The sequence below is a fragment of the Bombina bombina genome, chromosome 3 (genome assembly GCF_027579735.1).
Source record: "Bombina bombina isolate aBomBom1 chromosome 3, aBomBom1.pri, whole genome shotgun sequence".
Classification (NCBI taxonomy): Eukaryota; Metazoa; Chordata; class Amphibia; order Anura; family Bombinatoridae; genus Bombina; species Bombina bombina.
Genome location: NC_069501.1, coordinates 559872713 through 559887300, shown reverse-complemented (window position 1 = coordinate 559887300; position 14588 = coordinate 559872713). Strand labels below are relative to the sequence as shown.

At 42.4% G+C, this 14588-nt stretch overlaps 1 protein-coding gene across 6 annotated transcripts in view; it reads left to right on the top strand.

The window, feature by feature from the left end:
* EPB41 (erythrocyte membrane protein band 4.1) overlaps positions 1 to 14588 on the top strand; it is a 392405-nt gene that overhangs the window by 157030 nt on the left and 220787 nt on the right. For all 6 annotated transcript variants that reach the window (XM_053707087.1, XM_053707084.1, XM_053707090.1 and 3 more), the window contains exons 6-7: positions 11498 to 11573; positions 12224 to 12442. In XM_053707087.1, the coding sequence (XP_053563062.1) occupies positions 11498 to 11573; positions 12224 to 12442 (295 nt within the window). The remainder of the gene's footprint in view (positions 1 to 11497; positions 11574 to 12223; positions 12443 to 14588) is intronic.

Sequence of the window (14588 nt, the reverse complement as noted above, 5' to 3'; positions counted from 1 at the left end):
TGAGGGAGGTAAAAGCTTCAGATCAGGGGACAGCGGGCAGATGAATCTGCATTAAGGTATGTAGCAGTTTCTATTTTCTGAATGGAATTGATGAGAAAATCCTGCCATACCGTTATAATGACATGTATGTATACTCTACACTTCAGTATTCTGGGGATGGTATTTCACTGGAATTACTCTGTTAAAAGTACATTAAACCTTTTAATAGGTATTTATTATGTTAAACGTTTTTGCTGGAATGTAGAATCGTTTGCATTTTCTGAGGTACTGAGTGAATAAATGTTTGGGCATTATTTTTCCACTTGGCAGTTGCTTGTTTTAATTGTGACAGTTTCGTTTCTCTCTCACTGCTGTGTGTGAGGGGGAGGGGCCGTTTTTGGCGCTCTTTGCTACGCATCAAAAAATTCCAGTCAGTTACTCTTGTATTTCCTGCATGATCCGGTTCATCTCTAACAGAACTCAGGGGTCTTCAAACTTCTTTGGAGGGAGGTAGATTCTCTCAGCAGAGCTGTGAGACTTATACATTGACTGTGATTAAAAACGTTGCTCTGTAATTTTTATGTTTCAAATTTAATTATTGTTACTTTACTAATGGGAACAAACCTTTGCTAAAAGTTGTGTTGTTTTTAAGGATTGATGCTATAACTGTTTTTCAGTTCATTATTTCAACTGTCATTTAATCGTTTAGTGCTTCTTTGAGGCACAGTACGTTTTTGTTAAATAAGATTGTAACCAAGTTGCAAGTTTATTGCTAGTGTGTTAAACATGTCTGATTCAGAAGAAGATACCTGTGTCATTTGTTCCAATGCCAAGGTGGAGCCCAATAGAAATTTATGTACTAACTGTATTGATGCTACTTTAAATAAAAGCCAATCTGTACAAATTGAACAAATTTCACCAAACAGCGAGGGGAGAGTTATGCCGACTAACTCGCCTCACGTGTCAGTACCTGCATCTCCCGCCCGGGAGGTGCGTGATATTGTGGCGCCTAGTACATCTGGGCGGCCATTACAGATAACATTACAAGATATGGCTACTGTTATGACTGAAGTTTTGGCTAAATTACCAGAACTAAGAGGCAAGCGTGATCACTCTGGGGTGAGAACAGAGTGCGCTGATAATACTAGGGCCATGTCTGATACTGCGTCACAGCTTGCAGAGCATGAGGACGGAGAGCTTCATTCTGTGGGTGACGGTTCTGATCCAAACAGATTGGATTCAGATATTTCAAATTTTAAATTTAAATTGGAGAACCTCCGTGTATTACTAGGGGAGGTTTTAGCGGCTCTTAATGATTGTAACACTGTTGCAATACCAGAGAAATTGTGTAGGTTGGATAAATACTTTGCGGTACCGGCGAGTACTGACGTTTTTCCTATACCTAAGAGACTAACTGAAATTGTTACTAAGGAGTGGGATAGACCCGGTGTGCCGTTCTCACCCCCTCCAATATTTAGAAAGATGTTTCCAATAGACGCCACCACACGGGACTTATGGCAAACGGTCCCTAAGGTGGAGGGAGCAGTTTCTACTTTAGCTAAGCGTACCACTATCCCGGTGGAGGATAGCTGTGCTTTTTCAGATCCAATGGATAAAAAATTAGAGGGTTACCTTAAGAAAATGTTTGTTCAACAAGGTTTTATATTGCAACCCCTTGCATGCATCGCGCCGATTACGGCTGCGGCAGCATTTTGGATGGAGTCTCTGGAAGAGAACCTTAGTTCAGCTACGCTGGATGACATTACGGACAGACTTAGAGTCCTTAAACTAGCTAATTCATTCATTTCGGAGGCCTTAGTACATTTAACCAAACTTACGGCTAAGAACTCAGGATTCGCCATTCAGGCACGTAGGGCGCTGTGGCTAAAATCCTGGTCAGCTGATGTAACTTCTAAGTCCAAATTACTTAATATACCTTTCAAGGGGCAAACTTTATTTGGGCCCGGTTTGAAAGAAATTATCGCTGACATTACAGGAGGTAAGGGCCACGCCCTGCCTCAAGACAAAGCCAAAGCTAAGGCTAGACAGTCTAATTTTCGTCCCTTTCGGAATTTCAAAGCAGGAGCAGCACCAACTTCCACTGCACCAAAACAGGAAGGAGCTGTTGCTCGTTACAGACAAGGCTGGAAACCTAACCAGTCCTGGAACAAGGGCAAGCAGGCCAGGAAACCTGCTGCTGCCCCAAAGACAGCATGAACCGAGGGCCCCCGATCCGGGACCGGATCTAGTGGGGGGCAGACTCTCTCTCTTCGCCCAGGCTTGGGCAAGAGATGTTCAGGATCCCTGGGCGCTAGAGATCATATCTCAGGGATACCTTCTAGACTTCAAATTCTCTCCCCCAAGAGGGAGATTTCATCTGTCAAGGTTGTCAACAAACCAGATAAAGAAAGAAGCGTTTCTACGCTGTGTACAAGATCTGTTATTAATGGGAGTGATCCATCCGGTTCCGCGGTCGGAACAAGGACAAGGGTTTTACTCAAACCTGTTTGTGGTTCCCAAAAAAGAGGGAACTTTCAGGCCAATCTTGGATTTAAAGATCCTAAACAAATTCCTAAGAGTTCCATCGTTCAAAATGGAAACTATTCGGACAATCTTACCCATGATCCAAAAGGGTCAGTACATGACCACAGTGGATTTAAAGGATGCTTACCTTCACATACCGATTCACAAAGATCATTACCGGTATCTAAGGTTTGCCTTCTTAGACAGGCATTACCAGTTTGTAGCTCTTCCATTCGGATTGGCTACGGCTCCAAGAATCTTCACAAAGGTTCTGGGTGCCCTTCTGGCGGTACTAAGACCGCGAGGAATTTTGGTAGCTTCGTACCTAGACGACATTCTGATACAAGCTTCAAGCTTTCAAACTGCCAAGTCTCATACAGAGTTAGTTCTGGCATTTCTAAGGTCGCATGGATGGAAAGTGAACGAAAAGAAGAGTTCTCTCTTTCCTCTCACAAGAGTTCCATTCCTGGGGACTCTTATAGATTCTGTAGAAATGAAGATTTATCTGACAGAAGACAGATTAACAAAGCTTCTAAATGCATGCCGTGTCCTTCATTCCATTCAACTCCCGTCAGTAGCTCAATGCATGGAGGTGATCGGCTTAATGGTAGCAGCAATGGACATAGTACCCTTTGCACGTCTACATCTCAGACCGCTGCAATTGTGCATGCTGAGTCAGTGGAATGGGGATTACTCAGACTTGTCCCCTACTCTGAATCTGGATCAAGAGACCAGAAACTCTCTTCTATGGTGGCTTTCTCGGCCACATCTGTCCAGGGGGATGCCATTCAGCAGGCAGGACTGGACAATTGTAACAACAGACGCCAGCCTACTAGGTTGGGGCGCTGTCTGGAATTCTCTGAAGGCTCAGGGACAATGGAATCAGGAGGAAAGTCTCCTGCCAATAAACATTCTGGAATTGAGAGCAGTTCTCAATGCCCTTCTGGCTTGGCCCCAGTTAAAAACTCGGGGGTTCATCAGGTTTCAGTCGGACAACATCACGACTGTAGCTTACATCAACCATCAAGGAGGGACAAGAAGCTCCCTAGCAATGATGGAAGTATCAAAGATAATTCGCTGGGCAGAGTCTCACTCTTGCCACCTGTCAGCAATCCACATCCCGGGAGTGGAGAACTGGGAGGCGGATTTCTTGAGTCGCCAGACTTTTCATCCGGGGGAGTGGGAACTTCATCCGGAGGTCTTTGCCCAAATACTTCGACGTTGGGGCAAACCAGAGATAGATCTCATGGCGTCTCGCCAGAACGCCAAACTTCCTCGCTACGGGTCCAGATCCAGGGATCCGGGAGCGGTTCTGATAGATGCTTTGACAGCACCTTGGAACTTCGGGATGGCTTATGTGTTTCCACCCTTCCCGCTGCTTCCTCGATTGATTGCCAAAATCAAACAGGAGAGAGCATCAGTGATTCTAATAGCGCCTGCATGGCCACGCAGGACTTGGTATGCAGATCTAGTGGACATGTCATCCTGTCCGCCTTGGTCTCTACCTCTAAGACAGGACCTTCTGATACAGGGTCCATTCAAACATCAAAATCTAACTTCTCTGAAGCTGACTGCTTGGAAATTGAACGCTTGACTTTATCAAAACGTGGTTTTTCTGAGTCGGTTATTGATACCCTGATACAGGCTAGGAAGCCTGTTACCAGAAGGATTTACCATAAGATATGGCGTAAATACCTATACTGGTGCGAATCCAAAGGTTACTCCTGGAGTAAGGTTAGGATTCCTAGGATATTGTCCTTTCTACAAGAAGGTTTAGAAAAGGGTTTATCGGCTAGCTCATTAAAGGGACAGATCTCAGCTCTGTCCATCTTGTTACACAGGCGTCTGTCAGAAAATCCAGACGTCCAGGCCTTTTGTCAGGCTTTAGCTAGGATCAAGCCTGTGTTTAAAACTGTTGCTCCGCCATGGAGTTTAAACCTTGTTCTTAACGTTCTACAAGGAGTTCCGTTTGAACCCCTTCATTCCATTGATATAAAGTTGTTATCTTGGAAAGTGTTATTTTTAATGGCTATTTCTTCGGCTCGGAGAGTCTCTGAGTTATCAGCTTTACATTGTGATTCTCCTTATTTGATTTTTCATTCAGATAAGGTAGTTCTGCGTACAAAACCTGGGTTCTTACCTAAGGTAGTCACTAACAGGAACATCAATCAAGAGATCGTGGTGCCTTCCCTGTGCCCGAATCCTTCTTCAAAGAAGGAACGTCTTCTACACAATCTGGATGTAGTTCGTGCCCTCAAGTTCTACTTGCAGGCAACTAAGGATTTTCGACAAACGTCTTCCCTGTTTGTCGTGTACTCTGGTCAGAGGAGAGGTCATAAGGCTTCGGCTACCTCTCTCTCCTTCTGGCTTCGTAGCATAATTCGTTTAGCCTATGAGACTGCTGGACAGCAGCCTCCTGAAAGAATTACAGCTCATTCTACTAGAGCTGTGGCTTCCACTTGGGCCTTTAAGAATGAGGCCTCTGTTGAACAGATTTGCAAGGCTGCAACTTGGTCTTCGCTTCATACTTTTTCCAAATTTTACAAATTTGACACTTTTGCTTCTTCGGAGGCTATTTTTGGGAGAAAGGTTCTTCAGGCAGTGGTTCCTTCTGTATAATGAGCCTGCCTATCCCTCCCGTCATCCGTGTACTTTTGCTTTGGTATTGGTATCCCAGAAGTAATGATGACCCGTGGACTGATCACACATAACAGAAGAAAACATAATTTATGCTTACCTGATAAATTCCTTTCTTCTGTTGTGTGATCAGTCCACGGCCCGCCCTGTTTTTTAAGGCAGGTAAATATCTTTTAAATTATACTCCAGTCACCACTTCACCCTTGGTTTCTCCTTTCTCGTTGATTCTTGGTCGAATGACTGGGAGTGACGTAGAGGGGAGGAGCTATATGCAGCTCTGCTGGGTGAATCCTCTTGCATTTCCTGTTGGGGAGGAGTTATATCCCAGAAGTAATGATGACCCGTGGACTGATCACACAACAGAAGAAAGGAATTTATCAGGTAAGCATAAATTATGTTTTCTACTCTGGCTAAGAGAACAACGATTCCTATAGAGGATAGCTGTTCTTTTAAGGATCCCATGGACAAAAAGCTTGAGTCTTATTTAAAGAAAATATATGTTCATCAGGGTCTACAATGGAGACTTGCAGTTTGTATTGCCACAGTAACAAGTGCAGCATCTTATTGGTGTGATGCTTTGTCCAAATTGATTTTAGAGGAGACTGCGTTAGAGGAGATCCAAGATAGGATTAAAGCTTTCAAACTGGCCAATTACTTTATCTCTGCTTATATGCAAGTCATTAGACTGGGGGCCAAGATGTCTGGCTTCACTGTCCTAGCCCGCAGGGCTCTGTGGCTAAAATCTTGGTCAGCAGATGTTACCTCCAAGTCCAAGCTCCTGTCGCTACCTTATAAGGGTAAGACCCTGTAAATTTCGGAAATTACGGGTTGAAAGGGGTCTTTTCTACCACAAAACAAGAAGAATAGACCTAAGGGACGTCAACATTCTAATTTGCATTCTTTTCTTAACTTCAAGGGTCAAAAGTCTTCCTCTCTCTCCTCCAAGCCGGAGCAGTCCAAGTGTTCTTGGAGATCCAATCGGTCCTGGAATAAAGGGAAGCAATCAAAGAAGCCTTCATCTGAGACTAAGTCAGCATGAAGGGTCCGCCCCCGGTCCAGGATTGGATCAAGTGGGGGGCAGCCTTTCCTTGTTTCAACAAGCTTGGATACGTGAAGTCCTAGACCCTTGGGCTGTGGACATAGTACCTCAGGGTTACAAAATAGAATTCAAGACTTTTCCTCCCAGGGGCAGATTTCTCCTCTCAAGATTATCTGCAGATCAGGTAAAAAGAGAGGCATTCTTAAGCTGCGTTAAGGACCTTTCTTCACTGGGAGTGATTGTTCCAGTCCCAGGGGAACAGGGCCTAAGATTCTATTTAAATCTGTTTGTGGTTCCCAAAAAAGAGGGACCCTTTCAACCAATTTTAGACCTAAAATATCTCAACACATTTCTCAGAATACCATCCTTCAAAATGGAAACTATTCATTCCATTCGTCCTGTGGTCCAAGAGGGTCAGTTCATGACGACCATAGACCTGAAGGATGCGTTTCTTCATGTTCACATTCACAGGGATAATCAACAGTTCCTGAGATTCACTTTTCTAGACAAGCACTTTCAATTTGTTGCTCTTCCGTTTGGCCTTGCCACAGCTACCAGAATTTTCACAAAGGTTCTAGGGGCTCTCTTGGCAGTTGTCATGTCTCGGGGAATTGCGGTGGCGCCTTACCTGGATGACATCTTGGTTCAGGCGTCATCTTTTCATCTAGCAAACTCTCATACAGAGATCTTTTTGTCTTTTCTACGTTCCCACGGATGGAAACTGAATCTGGAGAAGAGTTCCCTTGTTCCAACTACAAGGGTGTGTTTCTTAGGGACCATCAAAGATTCCCTATCCATGAAGATTTTTCTGACGGAGGTCAGAAAATCGAAGCTTCTCACTTCTTGCCTCTCTCTCCAATCTACTGTTCGTCCATCAGTGGTTCAATGCATGGAGGTGATTGGTCTGATGGTTGCTTCCATGGATATCATTCCCTTTTCTTGATTCCATCTAAGAGCTCTACAATTATGCATGCTCAAGCAATGGATCGGAGACCATTCAGATGTATCTCAGAAAATAGATCTGGATTTATTAACAAGAGAATCTCTCTCGTTGTGGATTTCTCAGGATCATCTGTCTCAGGGCACATGCTTCCGGAGACCCTCCTGGGTGATTGTGACCAGGGATGTCAGCCTTCTAGGCTGGGGAGCAGTCTGTGGCTTGTTAAAAGCTCAAAGCCTGTGGACTCGGGAGGGGTCTTCTCTCCCCATAAACATCTTGGAGTTGAGAGCGATCTTCAATGCCTTGATGGCTTGGCCTCAGTTGTCTTTAGCCCGGTTTATCAGGTTTCAGTCGGACAACATCACCTCAAGGAAGAAGACATCAACCACCAAGGAGGAACTCTGAGTCACCTTGGCCATGAAGAGGTGACTCAAATTATTCAGTGAGTGGAAGCTCACAATTGTCTCCTATCTCCCATCCACATTCCAGGAGTGGACAACTGGGAGGCAGATTTTCAGAGCAGACAGACCTTTCATCCCGGGGAGTGGGCTCTCCACCTGGAGGTGTTCTCCAAGTTAACCCTCAAGTGGGGGGTGCCAAAGTTGGATCTGATGGCGACTCTTCAGAACGGCAAGCTTCCAATGTACGGTTCAAGGTCAAGAGATACTCAGGCCGCCCTGATAGATGCTATGGCGGTTCCATGGGATTTCCGTCTAGCATACCTGCTTCCTCCTTTTGCTCTCCTTTCACGAGTCATTGCTCGTATCCAGCAGGAGCATCTGTAATTATAATAGCTCCTGCATGGCCTCGCAGGATCTGGTTTGCAGACCTGGTGAAGATGTCATCTCTTCCACCTTGGAAGTCAACTCTGAGGAAGGACCTTCTAACTCAGGGTCCATTCCTCCATCCAAATCTCTTTTCTCGGAAGCTGACTGCTTGGAGATTGAATGCTTAGTTTTGGCTAAGCGTGGATTTTCTGAGTCAGTCATTGATATTATGCTTCAGGCTCGCAAACCGGTTACTCGTAAGATTTACCATAAGGTATGGCGTAAATACCTATATTGGTGTGAATCGGAGGGCTTCTCTTGAAGAAGGGTCAGGATTTCTAGAATTTTGTCTTTTCTCCAGGAAGTTCCGGAGGAGGGGTTGTCAGTCAGTTCTCTGAAGGGTCAGATTTCTGCCCTGTCTATTCTTTTACACAAACGTCTGGCGGATGTGCCAGATGTTCAATCTTTTTGTCAGGCCCTGGTCCGAATCAGGCCTGTGTTTAAATCTGGTGCTCCTCCTTGGAGTTTGAAGCTTGTTTAAAGTTTTGCAGCAGGCTCCGTTTGAGCCAATGCATTCTGTAGATATTAAGTTGTTATCTTGGAAAGTTTTGTTCCTTATTGCTATTTCCTCTGCTCGTAGAGTTTCTGAACTCTCGGCTTAACAGTGTGATTCCCCTTAAACTTTTTTTTCATGCGGATAAGGCGGTCCTTCGTATTAAATTGGGGTTTCTCCCTAAGGTGGTTTCGGATCATAACATTAATCAGGAAATTGTTGTTCCTTCTCTTTGTCCTAATCCTTCTTTTCATAAGGAACGTCTTTTGCATAACTTTGATGTTGTGCACGCTCTAAAGTTTTACCTACAGGCTACTAAAGATTTTCGTCAGTCTTCTGCCCTGTTTGTTTGTTTCTCTGGAAAGCCGAAGGGTTAGAAAGCCACTTCTATTTCCCTCTGGTTGAGAAGTATGATTCGTTTTGCTTAGGAGATTTCTGGACAGCAGCTTCCTGAGAGAATTACGGCTCATTCTACTAGGGCTGTCTTTTTATCTTGGGCTTTCAAAAATTAAGCTTCTGTGGAGCAGATTTGCAAGGCGACTACATGGTCCTCTCGGCATACTTTTTCTACATTTTACAAATTTGATACTTTTGCCTCGACTGAGGCCTCTTTTGGTAGAAATGTTCTTCAAGCGGTGGTGCCTTCTGTTTAGGTCCGCCTGTCTTGTTCTCCCTCCCTGTTCATTCCGTGTCCTCTAGCTTGGGTATTGGTTCCCACTAGTAATTGGAATGACGTTGCTTACTTACTTATTCCTTTCCGGACATGGAGAGTCCACGACCCCACCCTTAATTAAGACAGTATTTTTTTGTTAAACCTCAGACACCTCTACACCTTTATGTTATCTTCTTTTTCCATTTCCCTTCAGCCGAATGACTGGGGGTTATGGGTAAGGGAAATCACACTTAACAGCTCTGCTGGGGTGCTCTTTTCCTCCTCCTGCTGGCCAGGAGAGAATATCCCACTAGTAATTGGAATGACGTCGTGGACTCCCCATGTCCGGAAAGAAAGAAACCTATCAGGTAAACATAAATTTTGTTTTTTACATTTTTTGTGGAATAAACATTAGATTGACACCCCCTGCAGGGGGCGGCATTGCACAAACAGTTCACCAGAACTGCTTGTGCAATGATAAATTGCTCTCAGCATTTATCGATGTGCGGCAGACATGATCGCTACAGCTGATCATGTCTGTCTGCACAATGGTAAATCTACCCCTCAATGTCTATTGGCATGGTACAGCAGGACTTGCATAATAAGGATGTAGTGCCACTGTCTAAAATAGAACTTGAGTTATGATTATTCAAGAGTATACTCATAAAAGCACTATCATGAGCCACAATCATCATGGTTTTTATTAGAAATTGGTAATGCCAAACTAAGAAAGTACGTAAGTATGTATGAAGGGGAAAAAGTTGATGAATTGTACTTAGACTATGAAATGGGTTTTAATACAGTGTCACATGAGAAAATATTGTTTTAAATTAAGGGTTTAACGGGACAGTATACACCAATTTTAATTTAACTGCATGCACACACTACTATAAAGAATAATATGCACAGATACTGATATAAAAATCCAGTATAAAACCTTTTAAAAACAAGAAGCTCCCAGTTTAGCTTTGTTGAAAATGTTAGCTGGAACACCCACTTAAATTGGCTGTATAGCAAAAAGAGCAGACACTCCCCCTCTCCATTCCTCTGCATATGAAAAGACTCTTTACACAAACAGGAGCAAGCTGGAGTAGGTATACACCAGTATTTTCTTAAAACTTTGGGGCTTATTTAGGAGTCTGAAAATCAGCGCAATGTTATTTAAAAATAAGCAAATCTATGCATTTAAAAAAAAAGCTGTATAAATGGATCATCTATAAAACATTTATGCAAAGAAAAATCTAGTGTATAATGTCCCTTTAAGGGGAAAAATGATAATATACCCACATGGATAATCAACTGATTGTATGATGGAGATCCTTCTCCTATATGGCAGCATAGACATGGAACACCCTCCCGTTGCACCTCAGACTATCCATCTCCCTTACAAACTTCAGGAAGGACCTTAAGACCTGGCTCTTCGACTGAATCGTCTTCCCTTAGCCCCCCTAGTTTCCACCTCCCTTAGCGCCTTAAGACCCTCACGGGTGATTAGTTTGCGCTTTACAAGTACCCAATAGATAGATAGATAGAACAAAGAGCTGTACTAAATGGATCATATTAAAATTGACCAGAAGTATTATCCCACATACTACTTTTGGTTAATTGTATTATGATTCCTAAGTTCCTCAATGATCAATATTTTGCACTTAATGTTTTTTTATAAGTTACCTAGAGACAGGAATAGAAAGCATAGCAATATGTCTGCTTTTGCAGGTGATATTAAATTGTGTAAAGTGATCAGATCAGAGCAGAATATAATAACAAGGGAATTTGCAAAAAACATTGTGAAAATATGATAGGAAACTTGATTCACATACATGCTAAATATCTCCCAAAATGTGCCCTATCTTGTCTGTTTGTTATAGCTAGCAAAAAAGAGTCGGGTTTATATTGGTTTATGAAACAAGAATCAGTGACTTCTGAGATGTTTCTAACTAATTAAAATGATATGTGGCTATATACCCACTAGAGACTAGACATATTTTTGATCAAGTAGAAGATTTAGTCATTTTAATATTTTTTCTTCATTATTTTTTTTTCTCAATATTGGTTAAGTTCTCTTCACATATTTAAGGATTCAGTCACAATTGCTTCCAAAAACAGTAGATACATTTAGGAATGGGAATATTTACGCACGCACACGCGCGCAGCGCACACACACACACACACACACACGTATATATATATATATATATATATATATATATATATATATATATAAATAAAAATACTCTAAAACCATTAGCCCCCAGGTCTCAGCATAGATTTGGTCAGCAACCAGGGTACACCTACACAAACGATAATGGCATAAACAATTGTAGACACTCACTGACAATGTATGTATTTATTAACATCATGTTTCAGGGTGACTCCTCAGATTATTAAATATTTGTTAACCCTATAGGTGCCCCATGGGACTTTACTTTCAATGTGAAATTTTATCCGCCTGACCCTGCACAGCTGACAGAAGATATAACCAGGTAAGGTCATGAATGTTATTAAAAAAAAGTAAGAATTTAATGCCACAGACCAAGTGATGGAAAACCTGTTTTTAAAAAAAATTCAAAGTGTGTTATACAGTGCATGCCATTATGGGTATTTACTTTTAAATTCTTATAAAATGTTTTGTTTTTATGACTTAGTCCATTATTTGTAGCTAACGCTTCTATGTCTAACAACATTTGTCTATTCACATTAAGTACAATGATACCTTACCTGACTGAGCTTTGGCCAGTAAGATTAGGTCACTTTGTTGCTGCAGTTTAGAGAGCATTTAGTAATATAAGAATACAATGATTTTAATTTGGACAAAGGGGAGCTACATTATGTGACTGCAGAGTGGTTCTGCATACATACGTGCTTTAGATTACATGATTGTGGTTGCTGGAAAGGCCTTTGTGGTGTAAGGCAGTTAAAACTGTCAAAGCATAGGATGGGTATAGATTGAAGCTTAGTTTGTCTTGGGCAAGGAAAATGCATATTCTGGAGATATTCACTGAATGAAAAAAAATCAAAGCTCATGCCTCTATTAGTGTTTGTTTAGCATATGCCCTTTTTATGCCCTCTGTTGATGTATTCCTGTATGTAACATAATTGAAAACTTTAAGCAAGAGAACATCTTTTTTTGCAGGTATTTTCTGTGCCTCCAGTTGCGACAGGACATCCTAAGTGGGCGATTACCCTGTTCCTTTGCCACTCTTGCACTGCTTGGCTCTTACACCATCCAGTCAGAAGTGGGAGACTATGACGAGGATCTCCATGGCACAGATTATGTCAGTGAATTTAAACTGAGCCCCAACCAAACCAAGGATTTGGAGCAGAAAGTGTCGGAATTACACAAGTCATACAGGTAAAGCAGAACAGCTGTCTCCTAGAGATGGTCAGGAACAAATTGCATTTACCCTTTGCTTATTTCTCTTTAAATTATCAATTGCCTACTTTTGAATGCCAAATATGGCTATGGCCAGCGGCATTTGTTTATTTTCAGTGCCCAGACAGATATTTTTGTGTTACACTTTAACACTAATAAATCCGGCACAAAAAATGGCTGAATGCCGCTGCATGCAGCCATTCTCTGCATTAGTTTGTGAAATGAATGCTGAATAACCACGCATTCTTACTAAAGTCTTTACTTCTACTACAGCTGTGTCATATAATACTGTCAATGAATTCCTGATTCTTTGGCATCAGAGCTTTTCCCCTTGAGTGTATTCTCCTTTGTGAAATAATTTCTTTCTTTCATGTAAGTGGCAAGAGTCCATGAGCTAGTGACATATGGAAAATACATTCCTACCAGGAGGGGGCAAAGTTTTCCAAACCTCAAAATGCCTACAAATACACCTCCCACTTCACTCATACGTCAGTTTTACAAACTTTGCCTTCGTTGGAGGATGGTGAAGCAAGTCGTGCTTAATTTTCTTCTGTGAAAGGCGCTTCTAAGCATTTTGAAGCCCAATTCCTCTCAAAGTACAGTGTTTGTCTGAGGGATGTGAATGGAGTATTGCCTAATGACACCATGTTTTCACCTATGGGAAATCTATTCTTAGGCTCTCTGTAAATTCGGTCATGGGGATTCATCTGCCACCTCCCTTTACAGATCAACATTATACTCCTCTACCATTACCTCTGCTGATATGTTTCAGCATGGAAATTATGTTTTTGGGAATAATTTAGTATTTTTTTTTTAACCTGGGGTTCCAGCTAGTTGTAACTTAGGACTTCTTTTTTCAGATTTCCGCGGGCAAATTAGGCTTGCGATGGCGTAAAATGCTTCTATTTATTGCGTTATTCTTGGAGTGAATATTTTTGGTGCAAAGGTTGCGTTTGTTGTGACGCGAGTCACGTCATTTCTTGCGTCTTTAGTGACACGCGTTTATTTGGCGCGAAGCCGCGCTTGTTATGACGCAAATCGTGTAATTTATTGTTAACTTTGGCGCCAAAAGTTTTTTATCTGCATTTGCGTCATCTTTGTTTGCGACCTTTTTGGCGCCAAAAAATTTGTTATATTAAGTCTCTCCCTCTTTTGCTCTCTGCTCTCATTTGTTTACAGAGCGATATGATGTTTGCTTTTTAGCATAAGCATTTTTTCCATTCCTGAAACTGCTATTTTGAGGAAATTGGACATATACATCTACTGTTTTACCTTCACAGTCTAATGTACATGAAATTACTGTTGATATAAAGGATTATTTCCATCTTAATGGAAGGAGAGTCCACGGCTTCATTCATTACTTGTGGGAATTAAGAACCTGACCACCAGGAGGAGGCAAAGACACCCCAGTCAAAGGCTTAAATATCTCCCCCACTCCCCTTATCCCAAAGTCATTCTTTGCCTTTCGTCACAGGAGGTTGGCAGAAAAGTGTAGTCTCTTAGGGAGGGTAGTACTCTTCGAAATGGGACTTTCAGCCTCTCAGTGAGAGCATGGATGAAAGTTAGAGTCCGGAGATGCAGGGAGAGTCTTTCTGCGAAACCATCCCGACTCAGATTAACAGCTCCATAAGCAATCAGCGTTGACGAGTTTCGCTGCCTGCTTTCTGCACTCAAGTCTATGTCAGGGGCGATGCTACTACCCTGTCACACTTGAAAGGCCATGTTCCTCTTCCACGGCATAGATTCTGGTAAGATCGTTTCTTTTATATACATATGATAACGCAAGAAGACAGGGAGATCTGCTGGTTCGGGGTCCCTTTCTACATCAAAATCTTGATTCTCTGAAGCTGACTGCATGGAGATTGAACGCTTAGTCCTAGCCAAGAGAGGTTTTTCTGAGAGAGTGATTGATACTCTCATTCAAGCCAGGAAGTCGGTCACTCGTCGCATCTATCATAAGGTGTGGAGGACCTACTTGTCCTGGTGTGAGGAACGTGGATATCCCTGGCACAAGGTTAGGGTATCCAGGATCCTGTCCTTCCTCCAGGATGGGTTGGAAATGTGACTTGCCGCTAGTTCCTTAAAGGGACAGATTTCAGGTTTACCTGTACTGTTACACAAGAAG